The sequence below is a fragment of the Arabidopsis lyrata genome (assembly GCF_000004255.2).
Source record: "Arabidopsis lyrata subsp. lyrata unplaced genomic scaffold ARALYscaffold_1, whole genome shotgun sequence".
NCBI lineage: Eukaryota > Viridiplantae > Streptophyta > Magnoliopsida > Brassicales > Brassicaceae > Arabidopsis > Arabidopsis lyrata.
Genome location: NW_003302555.1, coordinates 6,558,393 through 6,584,503, shown reverse-complemented (window position 1 = coordinate 6,584,503; position 26,111 = coordinate 6,558,393). Strand labels below are relative to the sequence as shown.

At 33.4% G+C, this 26,111-nt stretch overlaps 5 protein-coding genes, 1 long non-coding RNA gene and 1 pseudogene across 11 annotated transcripts; 3 read left to right on the top strand and 4 right to left on the bottom strand.

Annotated features, from left to right (window-relative positions):
• Nucleotides 1-598: 598 nt before the first annotated feature.
• LOC9326174 lies at nt 599-1,477 on the bottom strand (annotated as a pseudogene).
• A 964-nt stretch (nt 1,478-2,441) lies between these two features.
• LOC9328937 lies at nt 2,442-3,409 on the bottom strand. The gene is made up of 2 exons (XM_021011137.1): nt 2,708-3,409; nt 2,442-2,627 (listed from the first exon to the last, which is right to left on the bottom strand). Exons 1-2 carry the CDS (start codon nt 3,091-3,093, stop codon nt 2,456-2,458), a joined length of 558 nt encoding a protein of 185 aa, XP_020866796.1. The 5' UTR covers nt 3,094-3,409; the 3' UTR covers nt 2,442-2,455.
• Nucleotides 3,410-3,955: 546 nt separating this feature from the next.
• Nucleotides 3,956-4,967, top strand: LOC9326173 (auxin-responsive protein IAA5). The gene is made up of 3 exons (XM_002892828.2): nt 3,956-4,461; nt 4,585-4,669; nt 4,753-4,967. Exons 1-3 carry the CDS (start codon nt 4,113-4,115, stop codon nt 4,811-4,813), a joined length of 495 nt encoding a protein of 164 aa, XP_002892874.1. The 5' UTR covers nt 3,956-4,112; the 3' UTR covers nt 4,814-4,967.
• A 167-nt stretch (nt 4,968-5,134) lies between these two features.
• On the bottom strand, nt 5,135-8,595 carry LOC9328936 (cyclin-A2-3). The gene is made up of 11 exons (XM_002890064.2): nt 8,451-8,595; nt 7,422-7,713; nt 7,077-7,320; nt 6,853-6,989; nt 6,663-6,755; nt 6,441-6,574; nt 6,281-6,356; nt 6,083-6,193; nt 5,837-5,986; nt 5,608-5,742; nt 5,135-5,504 (listed from the first exon to the last, which is right to left on the bottom strand). The coding sequence occupies exons 2-11, from the start codon at nt 7,638-7,640 to the stop codon at nt 5,451-5,453; spliced, it is 1,353 nt and encodes a 450-aa protein (XP_002890110.1). The 5' UTR covers nt 7,641-7,713; nt 8,451-8,595; the 3' UTR covers nt 5,135-5,450.
• Nucleotides 8,596-11,551: 2,956 nt separating this feature from the next.
• Nucleotides 11,552-13,361, top strand: LOC110225072. 5 transcript variants are annotated; one of them, XR_002329484.1, is made up of 3 exons: nt 11,552-12,210; nt 12,337-12,704; nt 12,840-13,361. It is a non-coding gene; the product is annotated as an uncharacterized LOC110225072 (long non-coding RNA). The 5 variants fall into 5 exon arrangements; XR_002329483.1 differs by having other exon boundaries at nt 11,555-12,210; nt 12,337-12,476; nt 12,576-13,361; XR_002329482.1 differs by having other exon boundaries at nt 11,559-11,908; nt 12,048-12,210; nt 12,337-13,361.
• An 8,042-nt stretch (nt 13,362-21,403) lies between these two features.
• LOC9326172 (gibberellin 3-beta-dioxygenase 1) lies at nt 21,404-23,285 on the top strand. The gene is made up of 2 exons (XM_002892827.2): nt 21,404-22,161; nt 22,603-23,285. Exons 1-2 carry the CDS (start codon nt 21,671-21,673, stop codon nt 23,186-23,188), a joined length of 1,077 nt encoding a protein of 358 aa, XP_002892873.1. The 5' UTR covers nt 21,404-21,670; the 3' UTR covers nt 23,189-23,285.
• An 844-nt stretch (nt 23,286-24,129) lies between these two features.
• LOC9328935 (probable 2-oxoglutarate-dependent dioxygenase AOP1) lies at nt 24,130-26,075 on the bottom strand. 2 transcript variants are annotated; one of them, XM_021012466.1, is made up of 4 exons: nt 25,659-26,075; nt 25,142-25,538; nt 24,727-25,051; nt 24,130-24,647 (listed from the first exon to the last, which is right to left on the bottom strand). In XM_021012466.1, the coding sequence occupies exons 2-4, from the start codon at nt 25,525-25,527 to the stop codon at nt 24,390-24,392; spliced, it is 969 nt and encodes a 322-aa protein (XP_020868125.1). In that variant the 5' UTR covers nt 25,528-25,538; nt 25,659-26,075; the 3' UTR covers nt 24,130-24,389. The 2 variants fall into 2 exon arrangements, with proteins under 2 accessions (XP_020868125.1, XP_002890109.1); XM_002890063.2 differs by having other exon boundaries at nt 25,142-25,533.
• Between the last annotated feature and the right edge of the window lie 36 nt (nt 26,076-26,111).

The following is a 26,111-nucleotide window of genomic DNA, read 5'->3' as shown; positions in this document are numbered from 1 at the left end:
CCAAAAATTTTCCCGCCAAAAAAATTGCGGAATCACTTTTCCCGCAAAAAAAATTTTTTGGCGGGAAAAATTTTTACCGGAAAATTTTACAAAGTATTTTAAAGTTTTTACAAGTGTTTTGGCGGAAAAATTGCGGGATCACTTTTCCCGCCAAAAAATATTTTGTATTTTGTAGACCTAATTTTGTTTCAAATAAGGGTAAAATGATCATTAAAAATTAAAAGAGGACAAACTTAAAAATGGACTCTCAAATGAGACATTTTTGAAAAGGAGTACTGAAAAAGGGGCATTTTTAACAATTTCTCTAGTTTTTTCTTATATTATTTGTGAAACTACATAAGGGAACATGTTTTGTTTTGAAAAAACGTTTGGTAGTGACGTGGATCACACTGTAAATTCGGATCACCATTGAAATGGTCAACGAATATTGATTATAGAAGGTGACCGGGGGTAGACGGCCAAATCCGGTCTTTCTCCATTTCTCTTAACAAAACCGCTAAAATCCGGTTTAGGATTGATTTGGATTAGGTTAAGATGAATTAGGATTAAGAGTTAAATATTGATCTTGAGCAAGAAAAAGGATTTTATTAGTTCGATTTCAGATGCATGGTACAATGTATGATACAATACCTTTGAAAACTTACACAGCAAGAAGAACACATACGACCATAGGCGAGAGTAACAGCATAGGACAGGTGTAACAGACCATTGCCAATGTTAGATTAAAAATTACATATCTAATGCAACTGAAAGTAAGGAGAGCCAAACATAACCTGCAAATTGGACAATGAAGAAGACAAAAGGCATGAGTATAATTAGAAAGGTCAATATATACGTTTAAGGGATATGGTTGTAAATTTCGTTTGATACGCACCAGAAGAATTGAGTAGTAGTATCATCTAGAGCTGATGAGTTGAATGCTATGGAAGATAAAATCCATAAAAAAACCACAAACCAACCCACGAAGAAACACATCATAAAAAAGTCCAAATCCTTGTTGATTCTGCAAATCAATAAAACCATTATATATATATATATATATATATATATATATATATATATATATATATCTCAATCTAATGCATAAACTGGAAACACAATTTCTATACATATACCTTTTCTCTCTTAAGTGTTCTTCTATAGATTCGGGGCCAACACTTCGGTTATAAAGCCAAAAACGCCAACATAGGATAGGGAGAGTGGCGATACAGCCACAAGTATAACCCGATGATCCATATAAACAATAGTGTTTGTGGATGTTTTTTAATATCTCTTGGCTGAATCAGAACAATTATGGCTGCAACAATCAGGACCAAAGTCACAACAAACTCTATCGAATTCCAAATACTTTCGTTTGTGTATGGATCACGCAATTGTTGCTGATCATTAATTGATGAAGAACTGCCATCGTTCGTAATGTCGATGATGTGTTCGCTCTCGGTCAACAAAGGGCCCTCCATTGATGATCACTTTTGGTTTCTCCTTTTTCTTGCCGATCAAATGAAAAGTTCATTTAAATCCGCGTTGACTCACAACCCATATACCTTTCCTTCTTTGTTTATAAATTTTTTAGTATTTTCTAGACCAAATCAACACTAGTCTTTTTACAATTAAATCATTATCAAATAGTCAGTTAAAAAGAGACATGATGAGGTTCTTGAAAAAATGCAGATCAAAGCAGTAAGACTCATACATCTCCGGGAAATTCTGATACGAATTTCTAGTTGTTTGAAGCTGAGATTTCAATGTTTATATTGCAGATATTTTGGCCAAGTTAAATTGTTAGTAGGTCAAATGATCTGTATAATAGTATTTATTTTCTGTTTTAAGGCAGACAACACAAGAAGAAAGGATCGTGTCTTTCAGTTTCCCACCACTTTTCTATATTGATTATTGAATGTGTACAACAACTCTTGAGCAAAATACCAAAAAAAGAAAAGAATAGAAACCTCATCTCATCATCACCTAACCTGTGATTGACAGAGAGGGCACGAGGATTTGATTCTCAGCCATTTGTCTATACACTCCGAATGAAATACATGTGAACATTCAAGTTTCCTTAGTGCTACTCCCTCTTCCTCTCCATATTTCCCCAAGCATATGCAACAACACTGCACACACCATATATCAAACCATGAAAACAACAATCAAAAATTGGCTTTTCAAAACAGAGTAAATATGATATAAAATTGTTGCTACTCACATCATCATGGCTCGGTTTCTGGAAAACAAATCCGCCTCTTAGACCTTCCCCTACATCATTTGATATCAACTTATCCACCATAGATATGAGAAAAAATGTTCAAAACCCTCGTACGTGATCAACAATATGAGAAAAAAACAATACCTGCACATAATAGAACTGCATATGCAAATCTAATGCAACTGAAAGCAATGAAGACTACACATAACCTGCCAAAGGATAATCAAGAAGACAAAGGTTAGTACTGAATAATTAGGGTTTAACTAATTCTCTACCGTGACATGATTGTGAGTCAAACCTGTAGAGCTTAGGAGCATCAGAAGGAGATGAGTGTCCATAACAAATCCATAATATCCCCAAAACTAACCACACAACAAAGAAACATTCAATTCCCATCTTCAAAGCATCCATTACCCCATCAATTCTGCCACCAACATCCCGTTCGGTTTGATTTAGCTAATTAAACCATTAATTTTAAGAGAAAACAAGTGTTATTTATTATACCTCGTCCTTGAGTAAACCCCAATTCGGTTATATTTGCGGACACACGAAAGGAGAAGAACGAGCGTATTGGCAATACAGCCACAAGTGTAACCGATGACCCATGTTAACAAAAGTGCTTGTAGATGTTCATCTTTTGCCACAGTCAAAACTACTAACGATGCAACAATCTGAACCAAAGTGACTACTAATTCCATTGTATTCCAAAGACTACCACAGCCTCTCGTAGATGAACTTGCACCTTCATCTGACGTTTCGTCATCCGTAGACACAGACGAGCTTAATGAAGAGTAGCTTCTCTCGTCCAAAGACGATCCCGATAAAGAACCGTCGTCGTTTGTAATTTCGATAATGTGCTCATCATTATCATTGTCGGATTCGCTCTCCATTAATTAGCACAAAGTCTTGTTGTGAATTATTCATTAGCTAAAGCCAGCCGACAATATATTATATGCAACTATCTCTACATGAAACCTAGAAATGTGTACAAGGAAATTTGACTAATCTACATAAATGGAAATCTAGCTTATCAATCGGCATGTACACATTCCATAAATATACAATTGGAGATACAAAGAGATAATTAAGGAAATATCTATGAAAAATGGAAATATATCCCGTAATTGATATTTTGATCAGTTCCGTTTCTATTTCGTAAAAAAAATAACAAAAATATGGTATAAATGTGTAAATTATGTGTGATGTAATGTATAAAAAACATAAAAAAAATTTCTTCATATATCTAGTTTGTGGCATGTGTGAATAGCACAAACTAGATATATGAAGAAAATTTTTTATTAGTTTTTTTTTTTTTGTCAAAAACGTAGATATATGAAATTATATTTATATGCACTGTGAATTACGTGTAGAAAAAGAAAATGAAATAATTAAGCTTCGTGTGGGTGTTCGCCATATAGAACTTGTCTTAGCCTTGAGTAACACGTGTTCGGTTGTCGAGAAACATAAATATACGTAGATTTTAATGTGCATTTTAAAATATTCGACCATGAATATGTTGTTTTAGTTTATGTCGTTGATTAAAAGAATGGGATAGAGACATAACAAATCACACATAATATGGGATGTCTAAAATCTAAAAAGATAGTAATGTGTTTATGATCCAACGGCTGAGAAAGAAACCCTACTTTGTCGGTAACAAAATCGTAACCGTCTGATGTGTCGAATCAACGGATCCATATCATCGACATTTGAACACAAAGCGGCAAAAGAATGAAAAGAAATGTTATAAAGATTTCGACAAGATCTTCGAATAGGCCGACAACATAAATCAATGCTAAACAAGCTTGTCTCAAACGCCACCGTTTATGTTCCCATGAGAACATATAAAGTGACAACAGAATAAAGTTCAAACACATTAACACCAATACTTTCAATTAAAAACATCAATATGGCGAATGAGAGTGATAATCTTGGACTTGAAATCACTGAACTAAGGCTAGGTCTTCCCGGAGATATCATCGTCGTCTCCGGTCAGTCTATCTTGGGGAAGAAGAGGGCCTCTCCGGAAGTGGAGAGTAACATGAAATGTGAACCGGCGACAAAGAGTCAAGTTGTGGGTTGGCCACCGGTTTGTTCGTACCGGAGAAAGAACAGTCTTGAACAGACCAAAAGTTCGTACGTGAAAGTGAGTGTAGATGGAGCTGCATTTTTAAGGAAGATTGATTTGGAAATGTACAAATGTTACCAAGATCTCGCTTCCGCTCTACAAATTCTGTTCGGATGCTCTATCAATTTTGGTTAGTTTTGGTTTCTATATAGTATACTTTAGGTTTTAGTCTTTATTAATCAAGATTCAAGGCAACTTATAATGATCCAAAACATCGATATTAACTTTAAAATCTTTATATATGAAAATGAAGATGATACGTTGAAGGAAAGTGAATGTGTACCAATATATGAAGACAAAGATGGAGATTGGATGCTTGCGGGAGACGTTCCTTGGGAGTATGTTTCCAGTTACCTACCTCTATAATCTATTAATCTTCAATTAGTTTCGGTTTATTTAATTTGAAATTGTTTGTGTGCAGGATGTTTCTTGGATCATGCAAGAGGTTAAGGATTATGAAGAGATCATGTAACAGAGGATGAATGATTTTTTTAATAGTCACATGCGTATCTGAGTGAGCCTTGAGATATCTAAATATACATATTTTTAGACTACTCAAAAGAAAATCTCATTTGAATATTAGATCTATGTTTCACTACATAGTACTCAATATGAAAATTTTGAATTGACGATCTGTAGAAGTTGTGTTCTTTTACATAATTCATTTACTGGACTACAGTCAAAAGCCTGCTCTTTTAATCTACTGCATGACAGTTCAGTATCAATAATCAATGAAAGTAGGAAATAGTTATAAACTACAATGATATCAAATACTTTTTTTTTTTTTTTTTTGGGACAAATTATGATATAAAATACTTAAACTACTTCATATCATAAAAATGATATGAAATTCCGAATCTGTTTACATTGCCTCAAGATGGGAGAAAAATGTAATGTACATTCTCGTTACAATAAAAATAACCTCTTGTTACCGATTAGATGTGTCCGAGTTTGGAAGAACCAAACGGCGGATCGAACTAGGCTAAACCGAATTCTAATCAGGTATTAGATGAGTGGGACTGTGGGGAATTCTGTTTTATGAACAAAGAGTAACAGATGAATGAAGACGAACTGGACCATCAATGCGACAAAACTATTATTGGTTAGGAGTTGAAACCTTCAGAATAGCGTGTCAAGTAGCTTTGGAGATGTGAGAATCGCCACAGATTTGAACTGCAAATCCAAAATAAGTCTTATCACTTATGAGACTCAAGGAAACCAAACTCAAACAATACCAAACAGGTTTTAGTATGTGGTTTTAACTGTATAAGCTTACTTTCTCTTGCCTATACTTCATGCGTATAGCGGTTAAAGGGCAACCTTTGGTGTTAAGCTGAAGATCTTGTAAGGCATGGACAGATGCTTTCAGATCTGATGCTTTGTACGTTGTGTAATGCTCAAGTGTTGGATTCTGCGGGAGAAAGAATAAAAAAGAAGTTAAAGATCCAAGATTTTATGGAACTAAACTGTGTCTGGATATAGAAAAGAGAAGCGACATCACAGACCCATGGGTGGTTTGATTGGTCCATTGTCCACTTGGCAAGAAAAACTGCTGAAGCAGCAACAACGGAAGGAAGAAACTTCAAGAAATGATAGTCTATTAATGTCAACTCTGTTAGATAGCTGGCTAGAAACTCGACTTCAAGGCTCGGGCTCTGCCGAATCAGCAATCAAATACCGACAAATTTTCAGTCTTTCTACTAAACTTTGTAACTGGAAGAGAGATGCGAGCAAATTGCAAAATGCATTACCAGGTGAGAGGCGTGCGCTGCTCTGAGAAATCTCCTGAGGAACGTTTTTGGAGTGGGAGTGTATATTTGAAAGCTAAAATGCTTAAGTACTTGGTTCTCCATTTCCAAGACCTGCACATCACGATTCCATTAGCACATTAGTACATTGCACACTTTATTTTCCGAGGTTTCAGACAGCAATCTCGGTAGTCGGTATACCTGATCTCTTGTGTAGGTGTTATCCGTAATGAAGCAAAACTCCTCAATGCGCGGCGCAAAGATTTCCTCATACTTCCTGTAAAGTTTCAAGTATAAACAAATATAAGTTTAGTTTCATTTTTGAGAAGAAATTTACAAGTGAGATTGGAGAGGAACATACGAGGCAATTAGCATGCAAGTGATGCCGAGCAGTTGAAGTTGCTGTCTTTGCACGTAGTTTCCATGGAGGAACCAGTCTATGAGATACACTGTGAGGTAGAGAGTGTCAGATGCAAGTGTGTATTCTTCAGAGACCTGCGATTGAAATCAGACTTTTGTTAGAACCCGGAGAAGGGCATAGAAGCTTCAAAAGTTAGCATCAAAAGTGGAACTAAACACTAACCTCTACAAGCCAATCAACCAGAATCCCCCGCATGGACTGGGTGACATCCTTCTGTATTCTCTCCATAAAGTCGGGAACTGGTCTGTGTTTAAGCTGCAAGAAGAGAAGTGACACAGAAGCACAAGGAATCAAACTTTCAGTGCTTTGCCTTACCAAGTTTTTTTAAAGACTATCAAAGCCTAGGAATTACCTCTGAAACACGCAAATTGTAGTAGATTTCAGGGGCATAGAGGCAGCACAGTAAAGGATCCTTGTCATCTGAATCAATGTCTACGAATTTCGGGATATCCGGTACAGTTAAACTACCAATAACAGCACTTTTCTCAGCTGTAAACATTTGCAAAAGAAGATTTATACGTCATTAAATACCACAATAGGAACTAATCACATGAAAATTTGTGTTAAATGGATCACCTGTAGAAGCTGATCTCCCAAGAGGTCTTGGAGGCAATGTGAAATTCCATTTCTCAATACAGTTATCAGCTGCATTTGTGCCTTTACAAACAGACAGGTTTCCTGCTGTATTTGATACAACTTCTACTTTTGCATCAGTCCTGGACTGAAGATTTGTGACTTCTGAAGTAACAGAAGATGCCAACTGGGATGTACTCGCCAATCCCTGTCCCCGTCCTTTCTTTATCTGCTTGATGTTTTTGGCCTGAAAATGGCAAAACCCATGTTCCAGAGATGCATGTTTTACTTCACAAGATATTTACGGAAACCACACACTATAAAGAAACATAATGTAGTATTAACAACCTCAAGTATAGCTGATGCATTGGAGTTAACATTTGTGATCTCCCCTAGAACCGCTCGCTTCTTCCTCTTGTTTGGTCCAGTGGCTCTTGTATCCTCCAAGGCTGGTCTTTTTGTGTTTACTCTCTGTTGATTCTGTGTGGTAGAAGTCACTTCTGAAGCGCGCAAAGCAGAGGCAAGGGAACGAGTGAATGGCCGAGACACAGCATTTTCTTTCCCCATGTTTAAAATCCCACGAGAAAACACAGCCCCGAAAACGTCTTAGAGTCTTAGGATTGCATCATCTTCATCTGATCTGTCAAATTGAAGTCAAGAGAACGCAAAGATCATCAGTTAAGGCAATAGAGAGATCACAATTCAGAGCAGAAAGCAATCTGCAACCATGCATACAAAAAAGATGGCCAATTTGACTTAATGCTAGAACCAACTGATTCTTACGGAGCCAAGAGTATCAATGGAAGAAGATACATTAAAGTTCAAAGCATCAAACTTTTTTAAAAAAACTCCGTAAGATTCAGTGGTAGAATCAAAAGTTATTTGATTTCCTTATTGAACAATGCAAACAGTAATGCAGAAAAAGACTCCAATTTTATAAAATCTAGAGAAAATATCACTCTGAAATTTGAAGAAAAAAATATTAGGAAAACCAATATTCGACAATCTAACTACTCTTTCTTTCTTTGATGGGTTTTATAAATACAATCAATCAAAAAAAAAAATCGGAAGAGACGCATCAGCTACATTTCCTTGGGGAAACGAACAGATCGTGAGAAACCTTTGCAAACCCATAAATCTCAAAGAACCCACAAAACCCTATGCCTAAAATCAACCCACATTCTCTTCCTTTTTCTTCACATTCTACTTGAGGAAAGCTTTCAACTTTGTAAGAAATCCACAAAAAAAAGTTGAAAACTGCGGCGGCTCAAACACAAAACGAAATGCAGGTACGCGGATGCACAAGCATGAGCATAAAAATCAAAACTTTCTGATAAAATTTAACAAAATTAAGTTAAAAAAGATTTGAGATTTGACCTGAGAAGCTCCAGTAAATTCTTCAGGGAAAGAAGAAAGATGGGAGCTTTGGACACAGATCGAGATGGTGAATCCTGAATCCGCTCTTTGGGGAAAGAGACTGTCTTTGAAAGTGAAGGACACACACACACACTAGTGTGGTTTAAACGATAAAGAAGACACATTTAGAAATAATTAAGGAAAAAAAAAAAAAACTTTATTAAAACAGTGTTTTTAAAAAAGAAACATTACAAAATGTTTTCATGTAGTACAGAGAAGAATGAAATTAAAATTGTCCTGTTGACCTGACCATAACATTAACATATGGGAGAGATAAATGATAATTGAGTTAATTAAAGGGAAAATTGGAAATAAGGGATATCTACTAAACTTTTTGTCCATATATACTTTTTTGGTGAAATTGTCAGTTTGGACGAAATTACCCTTACACCCTATTTTAAATATATTTTTAAAAAAATAATCATAAAAACATGTAGATATACAAGAGTAGAGGTGATTTGATCTAAAAAAATTTAGATTTGGTTTTAAAAAAGTTGATTTTTTGATAGATAAAGTTTCATCTAATTTTATTAGAATACGTTTTCTAGAGTTCTGCGAAACTCAGAGTGTGTATTCTGCATTTTTGTATATGTTCTACATATTTTAGACTAGATTTCTGTTCTAAAAATTTTAGAAATCCGAAAATCATATATCTAAAATATTTAGAACATGCATTCTACGCTTTGCTCTATGTTCTAAATTTTTTTGAATATCCATTCTACTAATTACTACATCTTCTGCCATCGTTAGATTTTGTAATCTTCTTTTAGAATGTAAATTCTACGATACTGTAGATTTGGTTTTCTGAAATTTTTAGAATTTTCTAAATACAGAAAGTAAATCTTCAGAAAAGGAAACTAGATATTTATCGTAGATTACGTTTTAAATAGATATTAATTGTTTAGATTACGATCTACATAATTTAGAAATTGTTTTCTACGTTTATTAGAAAAAATTAAAACCAAAAACGTTTCTAAAGCCTAATTTAGAAAAAAAAAAACTGAATTTAGAAATTATTGTCTAATATTTTAGAAAATTTTGAAACTAAATCGTCTAAACCCTAAGCTCCCATCGATTTGTATTTTATGCTACTCGGTTTTTCTTCTTCTTCCCTAATCCACGAGTTTGCATTCATCTTCCACATATTTGTATCTTATTTTACCAGTTTTTTTTTTCTTTTTCTTCCACGATTTGTATTAGAATTGGATTTATCAGTAATACTAATGTTTATAAATATTTTATTTAACTTTATATAATATCATATTCTTAAAATAAATAAAGTCAAAGAGATGTATAGATCTCGTTACCAATACCTTATGAGATCAGTATATACTTATCGTCCCACCTTGTATCATAGAAAAGTTCAAATACACCATGTGCTAGTTATCCATTTTATTCACTGTTTTTCATTCATAAATAATCTCTAACTTTTCCAACTAATTGGTATATTATTTAAAGTTTCACGGAGGAAAAAAAACACGTTTTTAAGTTTTTTATTAGGTCTCATAAGACTCTTTTTGAGGTAGAGGTTTAGTGGTTTTAGATTTCTATTTTAATTTTGTAAATAAATTAGGAAGTTTTATTTTTTAAAATTAAATTTGAAAGAAAATAAGGGTAAATTTGGGTTTTAAATTTTTAATAAACCTATATGACCAATCTACTAAAATAAGGTATATATGGACAAAAATTATAGTAGATATCCTTTATATCCAATTTCCCCTTAATTAAATTAGTGCTTAATTTTTTGAATTTAGTAGCCAACTTAAACATAGATTTGGGTGATCAACCCGTGAGATCTGGGTAAATTATTTGTCTATAACTGTGATTTTATTTTTGTCGCATTTATTATCCTTTTACGTACAATGGTATATGTGCCATTAATTCACCGTTTACTAATTAATGAGAAGCAACCGAGCTACAAGTTAGAATCCCTAGCCATTAATACAACTTTTTGTTTTCATTTTTTCTTTTTCTTTTTGGTTCACATGTTTTTTATTTTTTACTTTTGTAGCAAAACTAAATCTCTTAATTACCAAAGTAAGTAAAATGAAAACAGTCCAAATCGGAGGTCCCAACAACGATAAAATTACATTGCGAGTGGAGTGGTGTATGTTAATTGCTGCAGAGATCTGGTCCAGCTTCGTCTTCTTGCTTTTTAGAATTTTGTTGATGTTTCTTGTCGTAGCTTTGTTTGCTCTTGTTATGTAGTAATCTTTGTTAAAACAGTAGTAACAATAAATTAAATGATTGAAAATAAGAGTTATACTTTAACAATGATGCATATATTTACACCAATAAATCAGTGATCAACTTTTTGGAAAAATGTAAGAGTATAAGTCAACGATATTTTCTTTGGTTCCTTTTGATAGTATGATGAGTCAATCATAGTTTCTTTGAAATTAGTTACAACACGTGATTATATAATCAGGCTCGTTCGAGTTTTGAATTTCAAAATAAAACTTGGTTGTGTATCTAAAGTCTTATTATTATTTTACTTGATTTACTCTAAAGTTTAATAATGATTCTAAAATACTAACGAGTAGAGATGGACGTATAACAACAAGAAGTCATGGCCCTAATAATGTTTATCCTCAAACCAAAAAGGTAGATCTAATATTCAAAACACAGACAAAAGTCACACAAAAAAAAAGTTAAAAGAGAGATCTGAGATTTATTTATACTGATACAAAATTTACTGTATGCATGGTTGGTCCAATTTCAAGTTTTGAACTCAGATTTTCCCTCCATTCCTCCTTGCCGCATTAACTATAAGATGTACATTTGTTAGAAAATGAATTGATAAGCTACAAATGGATTTTACATAAAGGATATGCTTGGTGGTCCATATCCATACTTATTTAAAATTCTACAGTACAATCACGTGAGTACAATAGTAACCATGGCTTTAAAAAAACATTAAAAAGAAACAAAGAAATATGTTATTTGTTTTATGCTATGTTTTTGAGACCAATGGTCCCTTCGTTATATATAGTGGAGTGACGTTATAAAAATCATTTTTCTATAGAGAAATGTCAATGACAAAATAATAATAAAAAATTATTAAAAATGTACCTCTAACTTTTGCTGGTTATTTTATAAAATAGGCCCATTCATGGCCCATCTACGAAATCTGGGAAATTTCAACATTGAAATCGGCCACTAAATTAAAAGTGGTGGTGGGAGATAGAAGGATCCTATGACACTTCTTAGATTGTATCATTGCTCAGATTAACAAGTAAGTATGCATGTTGCTTTCTTCAACGTCGAGCGATTTGCTAGTTATATGTCTCATTTGGGACTAGTATTTTGATACTAGTATGAAAATTCCTGCGCAATGTGTTGTGATTTGATTGAATTTTGGAGCGATTTGCTAGTTTTCTGAGAATTTCCTTGTGTTTGATTGTCTCCTCAAAATGGATGTACGTATAATATTCCTGCAAAGTTGTCTGTTTTACAATTGTAGACGAGCTTATGGTTCAATGAGCTGATTAGGGAGAGCTATATCATTCTGATGTGTGAATCTTTTTTGGTGTTTCAAAATTCTGAATTTGTATGTAGGAATTTGAACACTCTCTATGATTCATCGAAAGGAAAGGGATTGCAAAAGCAGCAATGGGATGGAGTAGACAGGAACTTGTAAAAGCAGAGAGGAGAGAGCATTCAAAGCAGCTCCTACTAGTCGTCGTGCTGCTTCTCCGCCGATCAAATAGACTGATTACCAGTAGGAATCCTCTGTTTTGTCTAGCTTACTTTTAATATGATGACTGACAAAATGCCTTGGAAAGTTTCAAAGTGGGTTTTATTTATTTAATACTCTTGCTTGGTCGTTATCTTTGTTATACATCAGAATGGCGATGCTGAAGAGAGTAAAAGTGCGAGAGTATGAGGGAACTGATAGTCTGGCTTCCGTTAGGGATGTTGTTGCAGTTTTTTCTGAAGCAAAACCGGCTGCTTGAGGATCCTTTATGTTAGCCCGAATACTTTCAGGTACTTTAGGCTTTCCAATTACAAAATCTTATTACTAACCAAACAACAAAATATAAGAAAGAAAATATCAGTTTCAGTCCATGTTATTTTGGGCTTAAGGGTATTCGAAGGCTGTGGAAGAGTTGTAATGTTTGGTCTGTGCTGTTGGTCAAAGCGGTTGCCACCGAGTGTAGTAGTTCATTCTTCAATGTCTGATGCATGTTTGATCTTCTTATGCATATCTCGAGGGTAACTTCCTCTAGCCTTAAATATTTGCATTCCCATGGGACATAGATGGACCTCTCAGGTCACTTCTCTTATAATCTTTCCTCTTTCTCTGATTGTTTGAATGAGCCTACTCACACTCGATTCATATATTTGCAGGAGGAGGATGGCAAAACGATATACATCTCTCCATCATCGAAAGCCATAAGGCACTTATCCATATTATATTAAGAGCAATTGAGGTTGAATTATAAGCGGTTTCAGTGGTTATACATAACTAAGATGCGATCATTATAACACCGGAATCGTTTCAAGTGGCCAGTGATGCTGACATTGAGGAGATGGCTAGGGGAAGCAATTGATACAACGGAGGCGATCTGACAAATATGAGTAGGGACGCTCGTCAATATATGGAAAACCTTAGGGATGAGCTCAAGAGCATGTCTAAAAGACGATGTCTTATCTCGACAAATCCAATAGTAATGTTTGATTTCGAAGAGGCACTGTACAAGGACGTGCCACAGATGTCGTGAAACATGACAAGTGGTTCCCAGAGTTCAGATTGGCCAAAAACATCCCGACTTTGATCGTTACTTTCTTCTACCATTAAGTTTTATCTAAATGATACTTTTGGACTGTTGTGCACTGACATAAAAGATAAATTTTGAGATTGGAGGCCTTTATCATTGTCAGCTAAAAGAGTAATTTGAACTGAACTGCGCCATGTTCACACACACACACACCAACGAAGATAAGTTCAATTTGATCAATTATAGATTGTTTTTAGTGCAACAAAAATTGCCATAGTTAACATTAATTAATAGTCAAATATCATATTGGCGTTTCGCTGTGATAAACAACAAAACAAGAAAAACAGTAAATGCTCTTTCATCGCATAGTAGATCATATGGACTAGTTTTTTCTGCTAAAAACTATTTAGCAGAAAATGATAGGTTTGGAGAGAATAGTTTGGTTAGTTACGGTTATCTATTTAAATATCCAAACCGAACCGAACCGAACCGAACCGAAATTCTTAAAATATCCGAATGGTTATTATATTACCATATCCAAACTAACCGAAACCGAACGTAACCGAACCGAAACCGAATGGTTAACCGAATGCCCAGGCCTAGGTAAGAGATTGTGGTATACTATATAGTTTTTGAAACTTAAAATTTAAAAAGGGTAAAAAGAACAGAATTTTTTTTTTTTTATCAACCAGAAAGAACATAACTTTCTAAGATTATTTATTTATTTACAATCTAAGAACCATGTTGGTTTATTTCAAAATTGGGGAAAATGTTATTATATTTCTAAAATAAAAATCGTTCATGTCATTTTTCTAAAAGAAAATTTTGGTTTTAAATGCATTTTTCTAATGAAAAATTGCACTAGATAACCTTAAAAAATAACAAAATTAAATATCTAACCTCTAATCCCCCTATTCACTCTCTTTCTCTTCCTATCTCTCTCTACCTTCTTTCTAAAAAACTAATTTTTCTTTTTTTTGGGTTATTCACCTAAATCACCCTTTTTCTAATTGTTTTTTTTTTGCAAAATAATTACAATTTGTCAGCGACAATAATATTTCTCTCCTTCATGTTTCCTCATCTTTCCAACATCGGAAACTACAATTTTGACCTCTTTATATTAACCAATATAATAACAAAAAAAAACTGAAGGTGCATGTTTTTTTAACGATTATTAATAACTTATGAGATATTGTTTTATATCCAATAGAATAAAACGAAATGTTTCTAGACATATCTTTATGAAAATATATATGTTATTTATCTACTTGTATTTGGACCTTATGGACTGACACAAAAACTTATCAAATATGCGGCCTTCAATTTTCGTCACTCCCGACTGGTGTAAGGGTTATATGAACAAGTGAACAACAGTTCACTTTAAGGGACTAATGATCTTATAATGAGTAAAAAGATAGTAATAATTGAGAGAAAGCAAAACTGATGGAGGAAGTTATTAGAGTGTGGTTTAATATGGTTTAGTCAGATTAATTTCTCTGTATCGTTTACATGATTGACTTATAGTGTCAAACAGAACATCCGGTTTACTCCGGTTTACAATAACAGAAAAATCAATCTGACTAAACCATATTAAACCACACTATATATAATTTGTAAAATTCGTATAGTTCTTAAATAAATGACTATATATATATATATATTAAAATTCACCCTTGTTTGGATAAAAGTTGTAACAAGGAAGAACAATAATGATTTAAGTACAAAAACTTATCAAATATGCGGCCTTCAATTTTCGTCACTCCCGACTGGTGTAAGGGTTATATGAACAAGTGAACAACAGTTCACTTTAAGGGACTAATGATCTTATAATGAGTAAAAAGATAGTAATAATTGAGAGAAAGCAAAACTGATGGAGGAAGTATATATAATTTGTTAAAATTCGTATAGTTCTTAAATAAATGACTATATATATATATATATATTAAAATTCACCCTTGTTTGGATAAAAGTTGTAACAAGGAAGAACAATAATGATTAAGTAATAGTATACGCTATATACAAACAGTATACTCTTAATTTCTCTAAATTTTATTAAAGTGTTATGAATTAAGAGAAGTTTTTTTAAGAAATATGCACTTTGTCATTATTAAAAAGAAAAAACTCTAACAATCAGGGGCTAATCGAGAACCTATTTTAACTCATGACACAATAATTTTTACATCAATATATTTTTTTTTTGCAAATTTATCTTACTTTTTTCTATATTTTGAAAATTTTTCACTACAATCATTTTGAACTATTATGTTTTAACAAAATAAACTAAACAATCGTTTAAAATTTGTTTAGCCCACATATACCTCATATCTCATGACATAACTAACGTTTCTATCTATTGGTATTTTTGTTGGGTTGGACACATTTGTTTTTTAATTGGCTAATAAGACATATTTTAATGTTTTCTTTGTATTGTTAACTTGGAGTATTGTAGTGTTTATAAGAAATCTGCTTGAAAAACATAAAAGAGTATAGGGCACGTGCCCACCCCAATTGTGCTGTGGATCCGCCAATGCTAACAATCACTCCAAATGGAAAAGAAAATTTACTTCAAATTTCAAAAGTACTTGGATTTATAAAAGTGCCTCTTTCATATTACATTTGCAAAATAGAAAATGTGTTGTCAAATCTTTAATTAATCCCTATTTTGTTCTAAAATCTGAGAGAATATGCTTGTCATTTCGACAACAAACATTTATCAGATCACATTCGATTTCAAGAGTAACAAGGCACGTGAACTGGTTGGTATTGACTTGGTGGTTTAACTTTTGTAAAATCGATATTTCTAAAATTAAATATAATATAATACCGATTTTATTGTGATGTAACTATAGATATTTTTACATTATAGTGTGTAACATTTACAAGTTCCCTGAAAAAAAAAATTTAAAAAAAAAAGGAAAATGTCGTGAAAAAAACATAAAAAGTAACGTAACATTGATCAGGAGTCATCGGTGTTAACTAAATAAAAAGTAACTCTTTTTTTTTTGAACACGAAGTAACTAGTTATATATTGTAGAGTCGTTTGGTTTGACGTGATCGTAGACTCGTAGTATGTTGGGTAAAAGGACATATTTCAATATTGTCGTTTTCTTGGTTTTGTCTATACTCGTTTGAAACTTTTTGTTTTTCTTTCAACATACTCGTTTGAATATAAAAAAATTTGCAAGTAATAGATAGAAAACGAAAACAGGTTTAATTAAATGTCTGTGTGGTGTTAATTAATGTCGGGATCCATGTAAGGGTTAAGGATAAAGATATGGGGGCAGGCTCATGGCAAAGAAAACGATGGTATCCAATGACGTTGGGAGCAAACGCATCTTAACTTTTATTTTAATTATTTTCAATTTTATTAGATTAATAAGTCTGGATCATTGGTTATGTTATTAAAATTAAAGTAAGAGAACTGTTAAAATTAGGTCCGACACATAATTCCAAAACTCTAGGTGGCGTTTGTACATTTAGTTATAAGAAACAAAAACCCTAATAAGTCCAGATAGGGTTTATTTAATTACACGTGGATGATTATGGTCCATATCAAAGACGTATAAATCCCTTAAAGCCAAGAGATAAGTATCCCATTCTGGCTGTCACGAATAATAATATTTTCCCTTGTAATATCTCCAAATTCATATTGTAATTAACCTTTACGTTACACTTTCATATAAATACAAAATAATATATTAAAGTCCTTTATCTACAGTCCTTTCATAAATATAAAACGTACAAGAAAATCATTTTCACTCAAAACATATCTACGAAAACTCGTTTTGGTTTCTTGTTACTTGAGACTCGAAGGTTCCCAAAACAAAATATAGGGCATTTTTTGAAGCCTATGAAAGATATATACAATGCTTCCACGGTTCTAGAATTGAATAATATGAATAAGAAGTTAAGAACACGCTTAAGAAAACACCTTCTTTATTAACTTTAGAACTAATTCAAACTAAAGTTCTTCTTAATCTCTCTCAATTCTCTTAAGCTATATAGTAAACCTCAAAACCCTAATCATAACTCGACTAAGATTACATTAAATCTTATAGATAACTCCTAAAAGATCTAGCCTTATCACTTCGTTAAACCGTTGTCTTGCGGTTCAAGTAATTGTCGGTTTACTTCTCAAGCTTAAACCAACAACGGTTATGTTCATCACTACTCAATATTGTTTAATCGTGCGTACAAGATTTTTGATAACGTTGTTTTTTAAGACGATCTTGATTTCGCTAAATTATTGACATTTTATATTAAAAAAAAAATTCAAATTAAAAATCCATAAATATGAAACCTTTTGACAAAAAAAAAGAAAAGAAAAATTCATATATTGTATATATATATTAAATTATACAAATTTGGAGCACTATATCCCCAAAAGAAATATTTTTTTTTGAAGTTTATATATTACAAAAACAAATATTATAGGAAATTTAGATATTTTTTAATAATCATCAATGAAATAATATTAAAGCTCTTACACAACCATATAGTATTCATACCTACACATGCTCGTACATATATACACTCATAAATAGAAATAATGTACATATAGATGTGTTTGTTCTGGGTGTGGGGTTAGAACTGGGAGACAAGGTACGGGAGAACAATCTCTAGCTCTATGATGAAAATCATAATTATTCTGTTTTGTGACATTTTGGAAAGCGATGTAGAGACTAGAGAGCATTATGTGAGGAGCACGTGCATGGATGATGATGAAGATGATGATGATGATGCATGTGCTGTGTACATGTCCATGTGTTATGTGTACTATTAATTACATATATTCCTTGTTTTCCATAAATAAGTTTGGCTTTGTTCTTTTAATAATGTAATGCACGTAATTTAAAATAAAAATAAAAATAAAAATATCAAGCTTCACCGTGAATCCGTGATCAAATCGAAACACCAACAAAACCGAGTCATGAGATCATTCAGGCTCAGTCTTGTTCGACATTGTCGTGTGAGATCATTTACATCATCATCATCAAAATACAATATTATTTATTAATTAAACCAAAAAAAATTAAAAAATACAATATTAAAACCAAATTAACGAGATTATCACTTAAATCAAACAGCCAATTATTATTAAAATTTCTCTTTTGTTATTGACAATTTGACATAATGACACACAGTCACATTCACACACACAATAATTTATCACCGGAGTGTGCTACGTGTTATATGACTCTTCTGATTATTTATTGCTAACTAGAGCATCTCCAATGGTGAGAAACTATATAAGTTTCTCAAATATAATAATTTAATGTTTTTGTAATAAATAAATTATTTGTTTAAATTTTAATTAATTAAAAAAAACTTTAACCAATCAAATGATGCCAAGTGTTAGACACAGTGTCTCACAGTTTCTCAAATGAGATACTGTGTCTCATTCTCTCTCTTACTTTTAATTTTTTTTCTTATTTTAATTTTTGAGACACTCCTTGAGACACTCCATTGGAAGTGCTCTAATTAGCTAAGATTATCGTGAAAATAGTGGGTATATTAATGCGTTTATACATTTGCTCTTCCTTTTGTAACATAATGCGTTAATCTTAAGGACTAGTGTTTGAAAAAAAAAAGGACCCACGAGATGTTAAATTTTGTCGTTTTGTAGATATTTTTGTTTTGGAATATAGCATAGTGAGAGCCAAGTCGGATAGAAGCAGACAAAAAATAAATTAAAAAGTAGAAAATAATTAAAAGAGTAGGAAAAAAACAAAAGTAAATAAGACGGAAATGACCAAATTTAAATAAATTAAAAAGAAAATGAATGGGGTAGTCTTTCCCTTTGTTAGATGCCAGAAGAAAAAGAGATTCATCCAGTCTCTCAACACTTTTTATTGGTTCCCAATATTGATTCAACGTTTGATCCATTTCAAGTAATTATTATTCTTTTTCTATAATGTAAAAAAAAAACTTTAACTATTTCCTTTAGAAAAAATTCGTACACATAATCAACTGGTCCGTCGAAACTTTTTATGAATGGGTCCTTGATTTGTGACGTACGGGCAATTTGTCCAAAAGAAAACAAGAAAATTAGATTCGGAAGTGATTATCATCACACTATTAATCATTTTTTTATATATATTGTATCGTGAATCTTCTTTTATATACATAGGATTGAATGTCAAATTTGTCTTTAATTTGATCAGGGATAGAAATAAGTTTGTAGTTTAGTTAGAAGCCAAAAACAGTAGAGGGCTTAAATAGGTCGCGAAAAGGCAAGTCATGTTATGGAAATTTGGTCATTACGCTTGTAATTGTATTACTGTTCCTGAAAAAGATATTATTGAATGCAAAAAGAAAGACGATAACGTTTTCTTCCACTAAACAAAATTGGAATATTTTAACATATCACGGTGATTACGAATTTATCATTCATCTAAAATCACTTTATATATGTATTTGAACTTGCCCTTTTTGAATAAAATTGATTTGTATTGTCTATTGCGTCATTATTTACTATATAGTTTTCGATATTATTAACTATTGTCTATTATTTACTTACAACAATAACAAAATACATTTTTTTGAATAAAATATAAAAGTTATTCGAAAAAAACGTTTTTACATCAAATGCAACGATTGGTTAAAAGTTTTGTATACATTTCATAAGACTATTTTTTTTATGCTTATCTTGAAGACTAAAACAAACCAAGCTTCTGTACATCCATTATATTTTTAATGCAGCATACACAACTACAAAAATAACAAAATATCAATTTGGAAATATCTTTTTGTTAATAATAGATGCAAAACATATGCACGTGTGTTATACATGAATATTTGAATGTTATTTCTTCGTAAATATAGAATGAATCCAGATGCTGGAAACCTTAGGGAACGCTGGTGTAATGTTCTTTCAAATATTCACTCTTACGATTAATTCAATAATTTTAGGTAATTAGTAACAATTCGGAAAAAGTATCTAATGGATCATCTCTTAACAAAGATAATGAAGACGTATTCATATAGTTTATCTCATTCGAATTGGATTCCAAAAATCAGATTAGATTTTAGGTAAGAATCCGGCTTGCATATCATAATTAGATGTGGCCGTTCTAGATTTGACAAAAATAGGTTTATGATTTATCACACAAATGTTATAGTCTCTGCGACCACATTTGCTTCCCAAGTGTGTAGTTTTAACTTTTAACGCATCACTAATATTTTATTCTATAGACTATAGGCCTCTGCGCTAGTCTCTATTTGATACGCTACAACGTTATTGATGGTCGTTTGATAAATAATATTAACTCTGTAAACTGTCTAACCAACACATCAAACATTCATTACGCTCAATTGTAGTCGATCGTGGTAAGTGTTATTCAAAGATATGTGTGTCTTCTCATCGTCTATCTTCTTATGTTTTAAGTTCATTTTTTTTGTCAGCCTGGTTGTTTTCTAGATTCGTTTCCGTCCAAAGTATTTCTATATATTCAGAAGATATATTTATTTATTTAAAATATTTTTACTCCAAATTATTACTTGCCAAAATCATTTCATTTTTCTTTGTGAAAATCTAAAGAAGATAAGCTATTTTGTTCTTTGCTGCAGTTAGCTATTTATTGTTTGTACAAGACAACATTGGCCCTTTCTATTTTTGTTCCTTCTTCTGTCCCAAACAAAAAACACTCTTCTTTATGTCTCCCCCTCTCACAATTATGATTTCAATCAATCAACACTAATTTGACCACAATCGCTGGAAATACAAAAAGTAATTTGTGGTGGCGAAAAAAATATATATACATAATTCTCCTGTTGTGTATATAACTTTCTTAAAATTTGATTTGAAAGTTTTTTTTTTTTATGACAATAATTGAAGAAAATCACGAAGCGTGTCATCAAGAAATTGTTGGATATACTTAATTCCAATGACTGAGGAAATAACCAAATCAACATAAACAAAAACAAATAATTAGACTACAACTTTTGTCTCTTTCTTTCTTTTGCATATTTTTGTCCCTATATATACGCACTAATCACTTTCTTAAATTTATAGATGAGTTTTTTATATGGATAGATACGGTTTAACTTCTACATATGAATACAATATATCATATTAATTAATACCTCAACTTCAATCTGAGATTATACATAGTTTGACAACCCATATCATGTGTATGTATCTTATCTTGCATAAATCAAATAATAAATTGTATTTTTTTTTTCTTACAAAAGAAGGAAATGGCGGGACCTCTATAATTTTCTAGAGGGTTAGTTTGTTCGTATTGTATTAATCCAAAAAACAAGTAGAATAACCAATAAGATTGGACCAGAACAAGAGCTTTAACATATGCTTTTGCCTCCTCTTGGTCTCGACTCCACCACTATAAATAAAACTCTCTAACTCTTCCAATCTCCCCATCACCAAACATCACACTTCTCATAAGAAAAATACACAAACATCTATCAGATTTATAAATTTTTAAAAACAAGATCAGCAAGATGCCTGCAATGTTAACAGATGTGTTTAGAGGGCATCCCATTCACCTCCCACACTCTCACCAACCTGACTTCACTTCCCTCCGTGAGCTCCCGGATTCTTACAAGTGGACCCCTAAAGACGATCTCCTCTTCGCCGCTGCTCCTTCTCCTCCGACCACCGGTGAAAACATCCCTCTCATCGACCTGGACCACCCGGACGCGGCCAACCAAATCGGCCATGCATGTAGAACTTGGGGTGCCTTCCAGATCGCAAACCACGGCGTGCCTTTGGGACTTCTCCAAGACATTGAGTTTCTCACCGGTAGCCTCTTCCGGCTACCTGTCCAGCGCAAGCTTAAGGCTGCCCGGTCGGAGACAGGTGTCTCCGGTTATGGCGTCGCTCGTATCGCGTCTTTCTTCAATAAGAAAATGTGGTCCGAAGGTTTCACCATCACTGGTTCCCCTCTCAACGATTTCCGTAAACTTTGGCCCCAACTTCACCTCAACTACTGGTATATATTTCAAACACTCAATCCTATATACTTATACTTATAAATGGGTGAATTTAAATTTGTATTTAAAAGTTTTTCTACATTAACGAAAACGTTATAAATAAGGACACAATTTTTATATTTAAGGTAGAACATCCACAAACGTTGGACGCCCTATAGGTAGTAACAAGGGGCATAGATAACAGAAGCAACCGAAATTTGCCATGTCCTCGGAGTTTAGTGGATTTAAGAGTTAAGTGCATAATGAAATCTAGTGTAGTAGTGGACCCACCTTAAAGATTTTGAAGATATATGTTTGTTATCGTATCGGAGAAAACAAAACCAAAAAACCCCAACTTGCTTTCTTGTTTTAATTTTTTATTCAAAGGTCGTACACATATTTAATGTAGTCTAAATCTCATCTGTACTAATTAGTGAATACAATTCGTTTTTAATTAACAGCGACATCGTTGAAGAGTACGAGGAACAGATGAAAAAGTTGGCATCGAAATTGATGTGGTTAGCACTAAAATCACTTGGGGTCAGCGAAGAGGACGTTGAATGGGCCAGTCTAAATTCAGATTTAAATTGGGCCCAAGCTGCTCTCCAGCTAAATCACTACCCGGTTTGTCCTGAACCGGACCGAGCTATGGGTCTAGCAGCTCATACCGACTCCACCCTCCTAACCATTCTGTGCCAGAACAATACCGCCGGTCTACAAGTATTTCGCGATGATCTTGGTTGGGTCACCGTGCCACCGGTTCCTGGCTCGCTTGTGGTCAACGTTGGTGACCTCTTCCACATCTTATCCAACGGATTGTTTAAAAGCGTGCTGCACCGCGCTAGGGTTAACCAAACCAGAGCCCGGTTATCTGTAGCATTCCTTTGGGGTCCACAATCTGATATCAAGATATCACCTGTCCCGAAGCTGGTTAGTCCGGTTGAATTGCCTCTATACCGATCGGTCACATGGACAGAGTATCTTCGAACAAAAGCAACTCACTTCAATAAAGCTCTTTCAATGATTAGAAATCACAGAGAGGAATGATTAATCATGAGATAATAATATTTGTGATCCGCTAGTTAGTTTGATTAATAAATTGTTGTTAATTATTTCAGCAATATGATTGATTAGTTGTCCTCAATCGTATCTGAATTGCATTACATACATATCAATTACAATTCGCAAAAAAATCTAGCACTTTCTGGAATCGTCCCATGACATGTTGCCACTAATGAGAATCTCATCAAAATATGAAATTCTGCAATTATGCGTTGAGGGTCCCAAGAAATTCTATGATTGAAACACTAAAGAAATCTATTTTATTGACATTAAGGACAAACTACACGGTGTTATTTTCAGAATCCCACCACAATTCATCTTGTTTGGTTGCTATTTGTCAGATTGTCTGAAAATAAATTGACAAAGCACATCTAAAGACAAGCCTATGTCTACTCTAAAAAGAAAACGAAAATGACGAAAACAAATTCATTATATTATCTTATCTTAATCAAGCAATATCCTCTGTCTCGATGTGTGCAGAAGAATATGGCCCATGCAGATTTATGGAACTTTTGGTGTTGATTGTTATTGATTAGACAAGAAATTAACTATTTCGTATAATGGAGACTTCAAGTGGAGTTCTGTTTTAATTCTCACAACCAAACTGCAAAAAAAGAAGAAAACAAGAAAAAGGATCAAGGGTAACTATTAGTCAAGGCCCATGGTAATATAAACAAGAAACGATTGGCGCAGAGACATAATTGGGATAAAAAATTAAACGAGAGACAAATTGTTTATATGTTAAAGTATGATCAAATAAACATTCAGTACAATATTTGGAGTTCGATCAAATTACGAAAAAACTAGTCTCGATTTTGCTATGCGCGTGTTAAATACATATAATTGTCTTTTTAAACACAAGCATTAAATGCTTGTTAGGTGAAATTCGATAATATGTATTAAATACATACAGACATTTATTATATATTCCTTAAATTTGAACGATATCAAAAACTTCTCTCAAATTTAACAAAATATTTTTTACTATTGAGGACACGTAATCCAGATACCATTGAGGACAAAGCCCATTATAGAGGCAAACAAGGACAAAATAGTATCTAACTATATAACTAAACAGATAGAGAAGAGAGTAGACACATTGAGTTTCAAATATATATACACATGATAAAGGCAGACATTTTATTATAATAAGATCACGAAAGTGATGAATTTTGGTGGAAAATGATCAGGTTTGTGGGATGCCACAAAAGGCCTTGGTCATGGTACGATGAGCCTTGAGATGAGCTCCCAATGTTTCATAGTACTCAAGAAGTCCATCATGGTGAAAGGGCTTGTACGCTAAAGGATGGTCCTTGTCCACCATTTCTTCCGGTGTCGATATCATCCCTTTTTGGAACGAAAAGAACCCTAACGAGTACCTCATTTCCACGCTTTCCATCTCCACCTTGTGGTAACACGCCTTGATTCTGTCGTTGCTCCACGCCTGATGATTTGATATACACACATGATTTGACATTAATTATTATATGGAAACTTGGACCGATTGATAAATTTAAGCTTACCATGATGGCATCGCCTGCTATAACAACAAACCGAGTTGGTGAAGGAGTAAAAGGATACCAAACATCCTCTTTCTCGGATTTCAACATGAGTCCTGTGATATGGTTCTGATGGAGAATGGAGATGAAGCTCTTGTCGGTATGAGAAATAAACTTCCTGTTGGGTTCTCCATTAGGGAGTCTCTTGTATTTCATCAATCGAAGAAGGTACCTTGTTCCTCCAATGTATTTATCTGCATGCTTCTCCACGTTATAGCTCTCGAAGAGCATCCTTATTACCAGTTGCTCCAGTTCTGCTTGCATTTTCGCATATGCATGAACAGTTTCACTATAACATATCATATATATATTGTTAATACATGCATATAGTAACAACGTACGACTTTTGATTATGTTATGTTGTTTGATAAACATATACCAGAAACGGTCGTTGTCATGATGATCATCAGACCACATGAGACGAGTGAATCGGCGGCACTGTTGGACATCGTTGACTTGGTCAATACCAAGACCTTCGTGAACGGGCTGACCATCGGAGATCATGGTGATGTAGCCGTGCCTGGCCTTGTGGCTCTCGTTCTTTATCTTGATTTCGGGAGGAAGATCGAGTAGTTCCTTAGCGGCCTCCAAAATCGAGTGGTGAAGTTCCGTGGGAAAGTTGTTGTACTCAGCCACAAACCATCCATGGTGTTCCATGGCTTTACGGACGCTGTCTCTCGTCGAGTTCCAAAGCTCTGTGTTCTGTTTTAGGTTCTTGTCAGAAAGGTTGATGATCGGAAGCTCTCTAGTTTCATTCCCACCCATTTTTAACTATCCTAAGCATCATAGTTAGTTAATAAGAAAAGAATTAGAAAAACCATACAATGTAATAAACTGTGTATATATTGTTCATAATATATGATCCATGAAAATAAATTCATTAACAAAAAGCTTACCTTTATTTTACTCAGCTCTAGGAAATTTTTAGTTTACTTACTGATATGACTAATGTATAAACGATGATGTGTTTTATACTCGCACTGAAATATGCTTCATACCCAAACGGATGTAAAATGTCAGTTTGCATAGATGCTTTTCCTTGGCGTTTTGTCCCAATCAATCCATTTTAAATCCACATGTCGCTATAAATAAATATACGTACACACATGGAAAAAAAAAAGTCGATAAGGCCGTATTTGTGCGTTATTGGGCTAATTTAGGTCTAAAGGCACACGTAACTCAAATAACTCCAACTAAAGCCCATTACTGTATTTTTGGAACCGAGTGGGGTTAAGTCTACAATCTAATTAATTAACCGATCGAGACTGGGTTTGACATTGTCCTAATTTCTCAACTGTTAAGAATACCATTTGACTTTCAAAGCCGCCGACGTTGACCACCGTCTCTCC